The 15,682-nt window shown below is 51.2% G+C and overlaps 1 protein-coding gene across 2 annotated transcripts in view; it reads left to right on the plus strand.

The window, feature by feature from the left end:
• Nucleotides 1-1,808: 1,808 nt before the first annotated feature.
• HIPK2 (homeodomain interacting protein kinase 2) overlaps nucleotides 1,809-15,682 on the plus strand; it is a 129,899-nt gene continuing 116,025 nt past the window's right edge. For both annotated transcript variants that reach the window (XM_054631154.2, XM_054631155.2), the window contains exon 1: nucleotides 1,809-2,395. In XM_054631154.2, the coding sequence (XP_054487129.1) occupies nucleotides 2,377-2,395 (19 nt within the window). In that variant the 5' untranslated portion in view covers nucleotides 1,809-2,376. The remainder of the gene's footprint in view (nucleotides 2,396-15,682) is intronic.

A 15,682-nucleotide genomic window follows, 5' to 3' on the forward strand; every position in this document is an offset into this window, starting at 1 on the left:
AGAAACATGTTTTAGTAAAATATGAGGCTTTCAATTCATGCCTAGAGCTGAACCCTGAGGGTCGCCATAGCTAAATAAAAGAGGGACAGGAAACAAGTTCAAATACTGTTCCTGCTGTCATCTGCATGCTTGCCCTCCATCTGTGGCCTGGATTTCTCCAATGGTCCAGCTGAAGGCAGGTCCATTTCTTTCCAAGATTTAGTGATGGTTAATCTCGGGATCACGCTCAAAATGAAGCGGGGATGAGCCGGGAGAAGGTTTTGCTCCCTCTGCTGTACGTACTCCTCCAGTGCCATCCCAGCCCACTTTGGAGCCCTCAATCGCCTCCACCAGCCCTGCGTGGCACTCCCTGACACATTTAAAATGTATCCTCAGCTTCATGTAGCAAACAGAATGCTAATGGGGCGTGAGACAGCTCTCCCGTAGTTTCAGGCATTTTTCAGGGGAGGGAGAAAAATCATGCAAAACGCTGAAGATACCTTGCAAACAAAGATGGCCCAGAGGAGCCTGGGGATCACATCCTCGGCAGCACAGCCATGGCCATCCTGCTCCATCGGCCGGGCAGCATGGATGTTCCCTGACTGCTCTAGTCTGCCAGCCTAGGCACCCGCAGCACCCCGAGACAAGGGCCAGGCTGGCTGGAGCGCCTGGCTCGCACTGAAGTCCCCCAGTAAAAGTTACCTCTTGCCTCGTCCTCGAGACATCAGTGGGAGTAGCCGGGTGCTGAGCCCTGCTGCGACCAAGTGCTGCGGTGGGAGAGGTCTGGGAGGCACCAGCAGCAGCGAGAGGCAGCGTTTTGGGGGAATCAGCAGGAACAGCAGGCACAAAGGGAGTTAGGTCTTCACCGGTCCAGTCCCAGACTGCTCATCTGCAAGGAGCTCCAGGCAGGAAGATCCAGACGGCTGTTAATGCAGGATCACAGCCCGAGGTTTTGTTTCCACCTTTGCCAGAGGCTTTGCATGAGTCTCAGCTTCCTTTGCCTGCGCAATGGGTACCTGGTGACTGACCTTCCTTTGTAAAGCTCCTGTCAGGCAAAGGGGGGTTCCTGTGCCTTCACCTACAGCTTTCCTCTATGCACCGACAAAAAATGATGCTCGTCGGGGTGGTGCTCCTACAGCAAGAGCTCAACCGGAGAGAAGGATGATTTAAAATTAAAAAAACCGGGGGGGGGGGGGGGGGGGGGAGGGAAGAGAGGGAGGGGAAGAATAGCCTGTCAATCTCAGTTAGTAAACACTTCTTTGATGTGGTTCCTATTAAAAACAAAACAAAACAAAACAAAACAAAACAAAAACACAACCTGACTCCTAAAAGCAACAACGTATGTTTATTTTAAATGCATCCGCTAAATATTTACACTGCGAGTAAGCTAAACGAAAAAAAAAAAAAGATAAATTGGAACTTTTGTCAGTGAACCAGATTGTGAAATGCCTTGAGGGAACAGAAGATTTATTTGGGGAGAGGGGGAGAGGTAGGAATTTTCCATGCTATTGTAAAGCATGAGCACAAATTATATGATCCCCACAGCCAGCGAGTTGCAAAGCTTCAATCAGCTGCCTTTTTATTTTTTTCCTTTCCTCTCTTTTCTATAAAGAGGAGGGGGGGAAGACAGAAGTGTTTCACCAACTTCTGTTGACTGTTCCTTTTTTCTCCTGATTGAAATGTGTTGTTAAACAAGATCCCACATAATCTCAGCAGAGGGTTTCTCTCGCTCGCTCCCGCTCCTTCTGGGAAGCCGCGATCGGTGCCATCGGCGCTTGATTATTTGCAAACTCCCTTCGCTGCTTTTTTTTTTTTTTTTCCTCCTCTTTTTTTTTTCCTCCTCTCCGTCTCGGTCTCCGTCTCCCTCTCTCTCCCTCCGTCTCTCTCTCCCTTTCTCTCACCCCCAGCGCAACTTTTGCAGGCGCCCCGGTACACGCAGCCATGCCGCGCTGAGAGCGGGGGCACGGCGCCAGCCCCCCTCCTTCCCTCCCTCCCTCTCCTTTCCTCCCTCCCTCTCTCCTTCCCTCCCTCCCTCCCTCTCTCCCTCCCTCCCTCCCTCCCCAGCGCCGCCGTCCCGAGCCGGGGGGGCCCCGCCGCCCGCCGCCCCTGCCCGGCCCCGCGCCTCGCCCCGGCCCCGGCCCGGCCCGGCCCGGCCCGGCGCCGCCGCCCCCCGCCCGCTCGCCCGCCCGCCCCGGCCGCGTCGGAGGGCCGGCAGCGGGGCTGGATGTGCCCGGCTCCCCCCGCGCTGAGGTGGGCAGCGATGCAGAAGGCAGGCGGCAGCTTCGCCTCCGCCGAGAGACACCCGCTCAAGATGGCAGATGTGTGTTGAGTTTGGGGGGCTGCGATCTCGCGTCGTTCGTGGCGGCGTTGCCATGAATAACAGGCGTCCTTGCACCGATGGCCCCCATGTACGAAGGTAAGCCCCGGCCCGGCCCGCCCCGCCGGCACCCCTGGCCCGGCCGCAGCGGGGGAGGGAGGGAGGGGGGAGCAGGGGGTCCCCGCCGCTCGCCGTGCCCCCGGCCGATGTTGCGGGAGGCGGCGGGGCACCATCGCCCTCCCCGGCGCCCGGCGGGAGCGGGGCGAGGCGCGGGTCGCCCCCCGGCTCTGCCGGTGCCCGGCCCCGCGGTCCCGGGCGCTCGGTCCCCGGCGGGGGGCGGTGGGTGAAGTCCGTGCCGGTGCCGAGCAGAACAATGAGGTGGACGGAGCTTGCCTTGCGCCTCCGTGTGTGTGTGTCTCTGTGTGTGTGTGTGTGTGCCTGCTGCCTGCCTGCCCCTCGCCGCAGTTCGCATTCCCAGGACCGGCTGCCCCTCTCCGTTCGCCGGTTTCCCAGGAGTTCCCCCTGCCGCGGCTCCTCTCCTCCGAGGCGCGGGGACTCCGCGGGCAGCGGCGGCGGGGGACGGGGCTGCTGGAGCCTGCTGTCAGCTCCTCTGGCTTCTGCTTCAGTCCAGCCCGGGCTGCGGCGAGAAGCCCAAGTACCCCAACTTAGTTTCTTTCAGGTTAAAAAAATCACAATAATTGTATATATATATATATACATTTATATATGTGTGTGTGTATATATACGGCTGTGTGTGTTAGATCGATGTGTAGTACAGGGTGTCTGTTCAAAAAGAAAAATTCAGAGATGTATTGAGGTTAATTTAAATCCCCTCGCGACGCATTTACCCTTCCCCGTCACCCCTCCCGGCTCGGCGCTGCCCGGGGAGCGTTACATAAAGCGGAGGGACATCCCCCGCCGGCCGCGCCATCCCGCCCGGGGGCCGCTCGCTCCGTGGCGGCGGAGACCCGGGCGCGGAGGGGCGCGGGGGGGGCGGCACGGGGACACGGCACTTTCCTCCCCATGGCGAGGCCGGTAAAACTTATCTGAGGAGGAAATCGAGCCCGGGCTGCGGCGCCCGCGCGGAGGGCGCTCGGCGGGCGGTGTAAAGTTACCGGTGGCCCGCCGGGTTATTTCTGGGCAGCCCCGGGCTCACCCGCTGTTCGGAGTCCGGACCCCGCCGGAGGCGGGCAGACAAAGAGGAGCATGTTTGTTAGCGCACACAGCACAGCCGGCCCTCCCCGCGCTGGCCGCGGCCGGGCTCGGTGCCCCCGGAGCGCGGGGCCGGCGGGGAGCCGGGGCCCGCGGCGGTGCCGGGGCCGGTGCCGGCGGAGGGGCCGCGGCGGGCCCGGGGTGCCGGTCGAGGCCAGCCCGCGGCGGCGCCCTCTGGTGGCCGCGTCTCGCCGCCGAGCGGCCCCGGCCCCGGCCGGGCAGCCCCCCCCTCCGCTCCCCGCCCCGCGCCCGGGCCGCCCCCGGCGCCTCCCCGGCAGCGGGGCCCCGCCGCGGGAGGGGGGAGCCCGCCACCGCCGCCGGCACCCGGCGCGGCGCGGAGCTGGCAGCCCGGGCGCGTACCTGCCCGGCCCCCGCCCGACGGCCCCCCGGGGCCGCGCCTGACCCTCCCGCGGTGTGACCGGGCCGGTGAGGCTCGGCCGGCATCGCACCGGAGACCCCCAGCCCCTCCCGGGCGGGCGCCGCCGGCCGGGGGGGTCATGCGGCGATGGCTCTGAAGTTCGCTCCTCGCCGGGCCGCATCCGGCGGCGGTGCGGAGCGGTGCGGACGGTGCGGTGCCCCTCGGAGAGCGGCGGCGCCCGGCGGGTCCGTAGGGCCGGGGCGGAGCGGCCGCTGGGGCCTGCGGTCAGCCCGGCCGCGCTCCCCTTCCCGGCGCGCCGCAGTGGGCGAGCGCCGGCACGGCCGCCACCCCGGAGCCGGGCAGGGCAGCGGAGGGGAGGGGAGGAGAGAGGAGAGAGGAGAGGAGAAGAGGCCTCGGCCACTGCCGGGGCGAGCAGGGCGCCGGCTTCTTCCTGAGGAGGGGGCGGCGGTGCTGCACCAGAGCGTGCGGTGGAAGTTTAGCGGCTCCTTAGAGCATCCTAACTTCAGCGGCGCCCCTGCTTCTGTCTGACTGCAAAAAGAGAGCAAATAGGAAAAAATGCCCAGAAAGTGACCCGTAGAAATGAATTCCCCGCAGCAGATACGGAACGGTCTGCGGCCAGGCTCTGCAGCATGCCTTAAGCCTCAAAATAGGTGAATATCCTAAATGGCAGGAGCCGGAGATAGCGTAAAGGCTGATAGAAATTGTTTTATCTCTGTTGTGTTGCTGTATGCTTGCGGGTTAAATTGCTGCTGAATGGCTTCGAGGGAGGTGGAGGAGGGGTTAATGATTGTTTTTCGCCTCCTAGTTGCCATGAGAGGTCCTTAGAATTCCCTGCAATATCGCAGTGCATAGATAAAAACTTACTTATCGCAGAGGATGCAATTTCCTCCTTGGAGGGAGGCAAGGACCGCCATCCTCCCCTGCGAGCCTCACGTTTGTGTGCATAAGCAGTTCGGTCTGTAGCCCTCCTCTGGAGCGTCAGGTAGAGTCAGGGCACTGAGGAGAGCGCAGGAACCGAGGGCTCGGATCGGTGCTGCGATGGGCAGGCACAGCTCTCGGGTGGCACACATGCACACCCACCGCCACCGCCGCAAGGCAGGCGAAGGGGAGGTGAAACCGTATCCCCGCCGTACCGATTTCAGAACATAGGCTCTTTGACAGAAAAAGCACCCCGGGAGGAAATGTGACACCTCAAAGGCCTTATGAAGTGGTTCCAGTAGAAATTGAAGTGAGTGGTAACACAGAGCACAAGCAGAAAGTCACCCAGCGTTCTTGATGTGCAGGTGAGGGTGGTGTGTGCTTGTGCAGAGCAGCTGGCTTAAATACCGTTTCTGGGAAGCAGAATGGTGCCTCACCTGATATTAATAGGCGAGGCATGATAAATAAGTGACTATCTGGTGTGAAATCCTCTCCCACACACACTGAGCCAGGAGAATTTTCCCATTTGTTTTAAAGAATTTGGAGGTTTTGCTCTTTTTTTTTCTTTTTTTTTTTTAATTTTTTTTTCCTAGGTGGTGGAGAGCTTAGCAGCAAAATGAAGGACATAAAAATATAACAAGTGAAACAAAACAGAAGTAACACTGCTGCGCAATGTTTGACCTGGTTTTTAGTTTCGTTTGTGAGCTGTACAAGGAAATGAGTTGAGTTTCAAAGCAGACCTCATCAGGTGTAATCCTACATGGCCTCTGCTCCAGACTTGGGGCAAGCTGGTGGCTGCCATCCTTCTGAGCACCAGAGATGTGGCTTCATCAGGAGTGGCTGTACTGGCTTGGTACACAGGAGCTGAATGGCTTGAGCCAGGCAAGAATCTGGTTCTCTGGACCCTCTTCCAGGCAGTGTTACTCTGACCTGTGCACTCACCTTGTGACATTTCCTACTGTGCAGAGAGCAGAGCCAGGCTCTGTGGTCCAGGGGAGACCCCAGTTTAAGAGGGGGGTATGCCAGACATCACAGGCTGTGGGTGGATTTTTGCTTAGGATGGGTGTCTCCAGCGATTTCCATGGCGTCTGCTACCTGGCATCCTTCACAATTGCGTAAAGAGAGGTATTTATATGTATTAACCTTTATTTTCTAAACAGTGATTACCTCTGTTTTGGTTTCGTTCCTCTTCGCTTAGCTCCTTACTTATTCTTGACAACTTTGTTGCAATTGAGGGTGTATTTTTAGCAGCCGCATCGGTAGTTTTCTTTGTGGGTGGCTCATGGAATTAATCTGGGTAATATTTGTAAATTGCACCTCGCCACTGGTGCGGCTGCTGGAGCTGAGCACAGGCAGGGACCTGCCTGCGTGCTATCCTTGTCACATGTGGGGCCGGGAAAGCTGGAAAATCTGACCCTGTCCTCGTTGTGGATCAGATCCCATTTAATGCTAGAAACAGGCCAGCCCTGCTGGGCTTCGAATGCATCCTTAAATCTCACCAAAGCACACAAAACTTGCTCATCAGGGAGGTGGCCCCAGTGAGGCGGAGTAAAGGTCTTTACCCCAAAGTTCATGCAGGGAGATAACTCAGAGACACTTCCTGTTTATGAAATAATAACCAGAACTAAAGCTATGTCAGTGCTGGGACTAAAAGCCTGAGTTTTTATTTGCTCAGGATATGGCTATAGCCAGGATAACAGGAAGCCCCCTCCAGTTAAAATTATTGTTCTTATCATGCTGCTGTGTCTAGTGATTAAACAAGTTTGCTATGTAATGGGTGAAAAATGCTGTTTTATTTTCAGAAGGGGAAAGAGCATTGCTGGGACTAGGGGCTGGGGTGAGCAGACAAAGAGGCAAGCTCAGGTACTCACCATAGTCATCAGCCCTTGGACTCTGTGCATTGCATTCCTCTTGGTGGTTGTGACAGGTGGGAAAGACTCACTTTGCTTCAGCTGGACACCTCAGCTGGCCTGGGAAATGAAATAATTTTCATTTTTCTATCACTAGTTTTCCCCATTGTTATTTACTGCCCGGTTTTATGTGGTGCTGTGAGACCACTGGATTTGGTTCCATCCAAACGGTGTAAGAATTGCCTGTGTCTGATGTTCAGTGTAGGTTCTTCTACTGATGGGGAATAGCCTAGAGACCTCCTTGATGCCTGTGAGGCTTTGGAGCTTAAGCTCAGCCATGGGAAGTTAGACTGTGTATTTGGAGATAGGTAATGGACTTGGGAGACTAACAGAATAAGGCCTGATTTTGACCACATCACAGCAGTAGTGCATAAAGACGTGAATATTTGGTCAGGAGGACAGTTGGGAAGTCAAATCATGACAGGATTGGTGACCTGGGCCGGGAAGTAAATCCCTTTCCTGATTGTGGACTTCACCAAGTGGGTCCCAGGTGATGGTGTTAGAGCTGTCCTGCCAGATGGTGAGGTCTAGGAAGGGCAGTCACCTTCTGCTCAGAGCAGGCTAAGACAGCAGTATGAGGCAGATGAGACAGCTTCTTCTAGCTGCAGGACTCAAGGCAACTGTGATGGTGCTGCCTATGGGCAAGGCCCCTGAGAAGAGTTTGCAAAGGCATTCAGTGGTTGGCTTACAGCTGTTAGGGTGTCCTGATCCCTGTGTCTGTAGTGAACAGGTAGGCTAAGAATGGCTTGCTGGGGTTTTTTTTAAGGTTTGACGCTTTTCCTCTCTGATCCCAATTTAAGAAGATATTTTCAGGTCTGTGCCTAAATTTAAGCTCACAGACAGTGCTGCTGACTTCATTAGGATTGTTTATGCCTTTAAAGCTGGCCGCACGCTGGAGTACCTTTCTGACTCATGGCCTCTATAGCCTAATCACTCCATTTATAAAATGAGGTTGTTTCCTCACCCTTACTAGGAAATCTCTGCCCTCTGAATGCAAAATATTATTTATAGGTCTTTCTCTTACTTTTGGAAGGATAGCTGGTCAATAACAAGAAGTGAGAATTAAACATTGTTTAGAGAAAAGGTTGTTTCTTGAGCTGTTTACACACCCTAATGTGGACCAAGGTAATTAACTGGAAGCCTTCTCTTTTGAAACTATTTCCCCTAGCAGTACAGAATTCACCTTTTCTTTTGAAAATAAACACAGATGATAATTTCACTCCAGACATGGCATTTAGCAATTTGTTTGTCAGGGAGGAAGACCAGAGGCATGTTACTGCTTCCCCTCATTTACAGCATGGAGTGCCCCTGATTACTGCCTCATTTGGCCATATCAGCAAACTGAGGTCCATCCTCAGGAAAGCACAAGTGCCTCTCTTTGGGGACCACTCCTGAATTCAGGTAGCCTGCAGAATCAGGTAATTTTGATGGCAAAACCACTTCTACTAAGACTTGCCCATGCACGTGAGTGGAAGAGCAGCCTCTGTCTCTGTAGGCCATCAAAGGCATTTCCACATCTCAAAATAGCTGGGAAAGTCCACAGTCAGGACTAAATAAAAAAGCTGTGTGTGCCATTAGGATTTCTTTATGGAAGGGAAGTAACAATAAGCTGTAACAATGTGTATTTATACAATGCTGTATATGTTCAAGGTGCTGTATAAAGAGTGGTTGTCTGATCATGTCACTGACTGAATAATGCCAAAGAACAATCTTTTGCTTGCTCACAGGACATGTGCAGAATAGCCAAAGGGAAGCATCTTCAAGAAGTGAACCCCTTGAGCTGCTCCTGAGCTAGATTCTGATCCAGATCAGCAGCAGTGTCAGTGAAACCCAGGGAGCTACACAAGGTGAAGCAGGGTCTGCACGTGATGAGTGTTAGCCTGTCCATGTTGTGTTCTGGAGCAAGAGGGAGTTTTATGCTGGGTGAAGGATGCCATAGTTTGCTCCCTTGGTTTTCTTCAGCATCACCACTGAGTGGGACATACATTTGGAGAAGCTGAAGCTCATTCTATTTACACATTGTTCTCTGTCCTGCTCACCTTCCAGGGCCTGTGCTGACGTCTGTCTCTGGAAGGACAAAATAACAGCAGTCACATCCAGCTCCTTCCCTGAAAAGCAGGAAAGGTCATCCCACAAGGCATTGGTATTTGCCAGAGATACTTGGGAAACCCTGAAGGGCAGCTGCCTTCTCTGTTCTTCATAGATTTCAATCCATAAAGGTGCTAGCAAGATCTGGAACAATGGTGTTACCTGGAAGAGCCCTGCAGGCTAGCATCTCCTTTGGTCCTGAAGGCTGACAGGTTGGGCTCTGGACTATGCTGAAATGCCAAAGAAACTTACCTCTCACCAAAATCATTTAAATCATAGGAAATGGGCAAAGGAAAGATTTTTTAAAAGCAGAGTATCACATGCCTGTCCAGCATGTTCTTTAACAGGCTTGCCCAGCATATTCCCCATGTGTGGACAGTCCACAGCATGTCCAGGCTGTCATCATTGCCCTTTGCTTTGTCACTTAAAGGATTTTACCCCCTCTGTAACTCCTCTCTGCTTTGCTTGCTCTGATTCATTGTCCTTTTTACTGTGGCTGTAGGAAAACCATTCCTTTGTCATGTCCCTCCTTTGTGTTCCCTAGGCTAAATCATATCTTGAATGCATTCTTCAGCTCTTTCTCTTGTATCTTTTCCCCTTCAGCTTTGACCATTCTCCTGGTTCTCTGTGCTCCCTTCAGCTGGTCCATCTCTCTCTTGGGTGGCACTGCTAGAGCACAGTGCTGTATTTGGGTTCTGTGCTGGCCAAGGAGAGCAGAAGTGTTCCTTTGTGTCTGTTACAGTCAGTGTTCCTACTTGGTTTAACTTCTGCATTATAACATTGTTCATCTCTGTGCAGCTTGTGGTGTGCTGTGGCTCACAGATCCTGTCCAAGAAGTCTGATGCCTCATGAACCATTTTCTATTGCATGTCTGGAGGTAGACCTTCCTACCTAAGCGTGTGATTTTTGATCTCATTTGAATGTCATCCTGTACCCTTCAATTTGCTGTGATTGTTTTCAGATTAGATAATTCCCCCGATTTTGTAATCCTGCTTGATGTCACCTGCCAATTTAAAAAGCATAGTCTCTGTTTATTCACCACTGTAAGCTTTGTTGTCAATTCTGCAGTCCCAAATATAAAGTACAGAAGAGAAGAAATGGTTTCATATAAACCAGAAAGAGACCCTTGCCCACAAAATATAAAGGAAACTGGAAAACACACACAACACTTGGCATTGTTTTCATACCTATTCTTTTACTCTACTTTGGTGCTTTTAAGGTGTTCCTACTAACAGTTGCATTTGCTGTGCCAAGCAAAAGCAGAACCTTATTGTAGTGGGCATGACATTGACATGAAGGGGTAGATAGTTACCACCCCAAAGGATTTGCATTTCATATAGATGCAGAAACAGGAGGGTGTATCATACAAATTGCTGGGACACTTTCAGGACAGGAAGTCAGAATGTGTGGGTTTTCCACAACATTTGTGACAGAGGTTGCTCTGGGAAAGGAAAGGGTGGGCTGAAGATTGAGAAGGAGTAAGTCAGTAGGTCAGGAACAGGAGGAGAGAGACATGTGGGGAACAAAGATGAGGGCAAGCGACTGTAACAGAATAGAGTGAGATGATCTCTGAGATCTTCAGGGCCTGTGGCTATCACAGCCAAGGCTAGCAGGAATGGAAAATTCAGTGAAATGTTGAAGATCCCATCTTGGACTGTTTCTGCAGTTGCCCTTACTGACTTCAGTCTCTCCCAATTTTTTCAGTCTCTCTCAGTTTTTTCCGACGGGGTTGTCTCTAACATCTTTGGAAAAGAAGGTGAGCGAGGACAGGAGACACTACCTATATCCTAATGCTCACAGGCAGAATAGAGAGTCTGTCTGGGGATTCCCCATCTGGAGCTGACACCAGAGGCAAAACTGATGCTGTGGCATTCACTTAAAATCTCTGATCCAGCTCACCATGCTCAAGAAACTCTTATGGGACAGAGATTATCTGAAACACCAGCACTTTTCATTGATCTGAGATCCTTGTGGTTTCCTCCTTCCCTACCATTTCTCTTCCCATGACAACAGTGTCTATGCAGGACAAATCTGATGTGCCATCCTCCTTCCTCCAAAATTCATGTTGAATTTTCCTTCAGCCTGCATATGTTGTATTTAAGGACATAATGTGACTGCCCCACCCTGTCTGTCATCATGTCTGCTCTACTCTCACCATCAGTCAGGGTGGCCAAAAAAAGTTACAGGCATGGAGACCCAGTCATCAGCACCTGAGCTCGTGGGTGAGAGCCACATGTGCATCCTCGTGCACATGGGTGTGCATGGCACATCTCAAGCATGTGAGGCTCAGCACACTGTTCTCTCTAGTGGCATGTCAGGTGTGTCAGTATGTTTGGCAGTGAGTCTGTAAGGCTGTGGTCTTTCTCTTGGGTGAAGACAGCAAGAAGAGCTCTTTTTTTCCTTATAGTTAGGGGTCAGGTTGTTTGTTTGCTGCTGGATGTGATCCAGTGGATTCAGCATGTCTTTGCACAGAGAGGAAGCAGCAGAGGAAGCAGTCCAGGAGGTTCCTGGAGTGTGTGGAAGATAACTTCCTGACACAGCTGGTGGGTGAGCCGCCAAAGGAAGGCTCCCTGCTGCGCCTGTGTCATGCAAACAGACAAGGACTTTTGGGTTATGGGGTGTTTGGAGGATGCTTTGGGTACACTGGTTGGTTTTCTGTGCTCCAGAAGTGAGGAGGAGGCTCAGCAGAAGGGCTACACTGGACTTCTGAACAGGGCAGACTCTGGCCTGTTTAGGAGACAGATTGATAGAGTCCCTTGGGACAGACCTGAGTGACAAAGGAGTCTGGGAAGGCTGGATGTTCTCCAAGAAACAAAGCTTAAAGGCACAGGAGCACTAACAGACATTGAAGTGCCTGTGCACATCCAGAGAAGGGCAGCAAAGTTGCTGAAGGATCTTGTGTGCAAGACTTAGGAGGAGCAGCTGAGAGAGATGGGTTTGTTTAGCATGCAGAAAAGGAGGCTCAGGGGAGACCTTATCTTTCTCTACCACCACGTGAAAGGAGGTTGTAATGAGGTGGGGGGCAGCCTCTTTCCACAGGTAACAAGTGACAGGACAAGAGGAAACGGCCTCAAGTTGTACCAGGGAAAATATAGATTGGATGTTATGAAAAATTTCCTTATGGAAAGGGTTTGTCAAGCACTGGAACAGGCTGCCCAGGGAAGTGGTGGTATTTAAAAATCTCTGGAGGTATTTAAAAGACGTAAAGATGTGGTTCTAGGGGACACAGTTAGTTGTGCACTTGGCAGTGTTTGGTTAACTGTTGGTCTCACTGATCTTAGAGGTCATTTTCAACCTAAGGAATTTTATGGTTCTGTTTATTTTTGCTTGAGGACATGAGGGTTTTTTCTAGTTACAGGTTGTAGAGGCATACACAGGATGGGGAATAGCCAGCAAGCTCCCTAACTATTGGCTGCATTGATGGGGTGTTCACTTCAGGAGGGAATGTTACAGCAGATGATGGAGCAGCTTGGTGGAGACTTGGACTCGAGCAGCAATACTCAGAGAATATCCAGTCCCAGAAAACTTGCTGAACAAAGAAAGTTTGTTTTTTCAGGAAGGTCCTTTAGCTTGCCCAGAGTATTTTTAATTCTAGGCAAAATTTGTAAGCATTCTTTATTTTTAAAGTGTGGTTTATATTCTGCTCTTGTCTGCAACAACTCCAGCACGTCGATGTATTTATCTTTTCCTTGTTAACACTTACCATTCCTGGAACATCTCCTGCTCAGCAGCTGTTTGTAGGTGGTTTTTTTTTCCTCTCCCATCATCTTGTACCTTTCCTTCCTGTTCAAGGCATCTATAAACCTCTTGTAGTGACATCATAGCTGTTTCCATAGCAACAGATTATGATACTAGAACAGAGGATAATATCAAACAGGAGGAGGAAGAGATAAATTATGGTGTTTGTGTGCGTGTGTCTGAGGGCTTGATTATATTCCTACATCTCTTCCAAGGATGTTGTCTGCCTAGCTTCTTCTCTGTTTATCTTACATGCCTTTTAAAGGTTAGGAAAATGTGAAGGAAAAAAGATCTGGAGGTCAGAACAATACAGACGCATATTTTTGATGGTCTCTGTGTAAACCTAGTAGGCTGAGATTTATTTTTTTTACCTCTAGTAGCTTTCCTGTGTCTCCTGAGAGTAGTCTGGAGAAAACTTAGAGGCACAACAATCCCTTGGTATGGCATCACTTTTACTTTAATTACCAATTATTCATAGCCACTAGCAGCTGGGATCCGAAGTCAAGGATCTCTGTGCTGCAGATTTTCCAAAAAATGGACAACTGTGACATGGCATTGCCCCAGAGAACACACAACTGTGTTTGAGAAGGGATGTGACAGGTGCTCAGATCAGCCAGAGATGCCATGGGGAGAAGAGGGACAAGGACCCAGAAGGATATTAGGGGAACTGTGATTTCTGGACTGTTTCAGCCTGCCCAGAGAGTGGTCTGAGCCTCATCCCAGGGTTAGCTTTTCGCAGTGGTGTTTGTGGAAGAGCTGTGCCAGGATGGGTTGTGGGCTGGTTTTTGACCATCTGTGTGGTTCTTCCATGGCTTTGGGCTATCCCTCTGCCAGGAGCTGACAGCAGCAGTATTGCAGAAGGGTGAGTGCCCACATTGCTCCATACGTATGATGGCAGGAAGGCTGTTTGCTTAAAGCAATAGGCTGGAGGAGAAGAAAGTCCAGCTAAAACACATGATGTTTTATTTTCTCCTAGGCAGCATTTAGTGTTGACAAATTCCACATAGATTGGCAAGGATTTTCAGCAGGTCTCTGGTTTACCTCCAAATAGTGGTAATTTCCAGCCATCATTGCTACTTTCCTATATAGATGTTAGACTTCAAAAGCTGGAGAAAAAAATTCCAAGAAAACCGTCCTTGATATCCTCATAGCTGTGTGTGTGTGTGTGTGTGTGTGTGCGTGTGTGTACAACCTTTAATCTTCCTCTTGTGGCAGAATTTCTGGGGAGTTAAATAGCCACTACTAGTCCTTAGAATACCTGGGGCAGAGTCGTCTCTAACTAGCAAATCTCTGGTGACACACTTGAGCTCCTTAGCACTGACAAACAGAACTGATCCCACCTTGAGGCGCCACCGTGGTGCCTCAGGGAGGAGGGAAGTGGAGGGATCTGAGCACAGCAGTGCCAGGTGATGTGGCAGCTTGCCTTGGCAATCCAGCTGGCTGGGGCAGCGTGCAATGGTGTTCTCTCCATTATGGGAATTCACCACATGATGAGCCCTGGGTCAGCAGCAGAAAAGTGCTGGGATGAGGTGATCCTGCAGTTCCCAATGTGTCAGTACACAGGAACTTTCTGGTAGCTGGGCAGGCTGCTGGTGTGCTTGCTGGTGATGCAGAGTGAAGTTTTTGGTCGAGCTTAGTGTTGCCAGGATGGGGAGAAGGTGGCAGATCACACCAATTGCCTCAAACTCTGCAAGGCCATCGGGAGTAGAGCTGTACAGAAGGCATGAGAGCACACAAGACCTTGGCAGGAATTAGTAGCTAAGTCTCCTTAATGGAAGCTTATTGGGAGGCAGAGACCACAGAGGGCTGGTTGGGTGTGCTTCCCCTGCAAGCACCCACATGGCACACTGGGCCAGCTTCAGAACAGGCTGGCATTGTCCTGTGGGGAGCACACTGCCACAGTCAGGCCTCAGGGTGATGGAGGTTAGGGAAGTGGCAACAAGGTCCTTTGTGGAGAGATGACAGATCACAACCTTTTCTGTGAAACCAAATTAAAACAATAAGACAGCTCTTGGCTACAGCCAGCTTGTGGATAGCATGGAGGAACCAAAGACCTCATAAATCCTCCAAGTCTACAAAGAAACTGGGGATCACATTTTTTCATGACTACAATAAAAAAAAGTCTTCATCTCTTCTAGCACAATCCGTGGCACCACCAGAAACCTGCCTTCCCCACCTAACTCCCGCTCTTCATTCTTTCAACAGCAGAATATGCGTGTATTTAGCAAGTGCAGATAAGAAACAGGCTGCAACCCCCATTTTAAAATAGCTGCACCACCTGGAAAGGACAATGTGAGACCCAGACACAAGCATATCCCATTGATGATGACAGCACTTCTCTTGCAGTGTCATTTTCCTGTCGCTTATCTGAGGCTGTGAGCACCTGTGCAATGAAAGTGAGCCTTGCAAAAGCCTGTGCTGCCTGCGAGCACGTGCGAGTCAGAAGGGACAGCAGGTGCTGTTCTTGAGCACTGTTTGTGAGAGCACAGGTGGAAGAATGTCTGTGTGTATGTGTGTGTGTGTGTGTGTGTGTGTGTGTATGTGGGACTCCTTCCATGTGTGTAGGCACCTCCAGGAGTGTACACACGTGTTTGGTGTGGCTTCATCCCCTTTATCTATGGGTCTGATTCTCCTTAGCACTGTTACACCGGTTTTCTAACAAACTGTATTTGTAGCAGGGCTCTTTTCCACTGCAGTGAATGAAGAAGGGAGATTTATTGTAAATATAAATTAGGCTTTGTGTGTGTTTGTGAGCTGTCACAGCCTGTGCAGGAGGAAATATAAACAAGGTGAATGCAGGGTGTTTATGTGGAGCGATGCTGTGGCAGTGCATGTGTTGGCAGGAGTGCTGTCTGCAGTCTCTGCATAAGGGCTTGTGTTGCCAGTGTGAGTGTGGAACACTGTAAATCACAGTGTGTTCAGGAGGGGACACTGCCACTCTGCCTGTAAAAGGCAGGAAGAGATTTTTTTTCCAAGCAATGTGACTTTTCAGGCTGAACAAAAGGGTTACTAGAAATCCAAGCTTGAGAAAAATATCATTCCAGACATTCTGATGGAGGATACTCTGTAATCCACATCCACCAGCTCATCTCTATCCTTATGCAGAACAGCTGCATGGCAGGCATCTTTTCTCATCTTCTC

The sequence above is a fragment of the Agelaius phoeniceus genome, chromosome 5, assembly GCF_051311805.1.
Source record: "Agelaius phoeniceus isolate bAgePho1 chromosome 5, bAgePho1.hap1, whole genome shotgun sequence".
In the NCBI taxonomy this organism is placed as follows: domain Eukaryota; kingdom Metazoa; phylum Chordata; class Aves; order Passeriformes; family Icteridae; genus Agelaius; species Agelaius phoeniceus.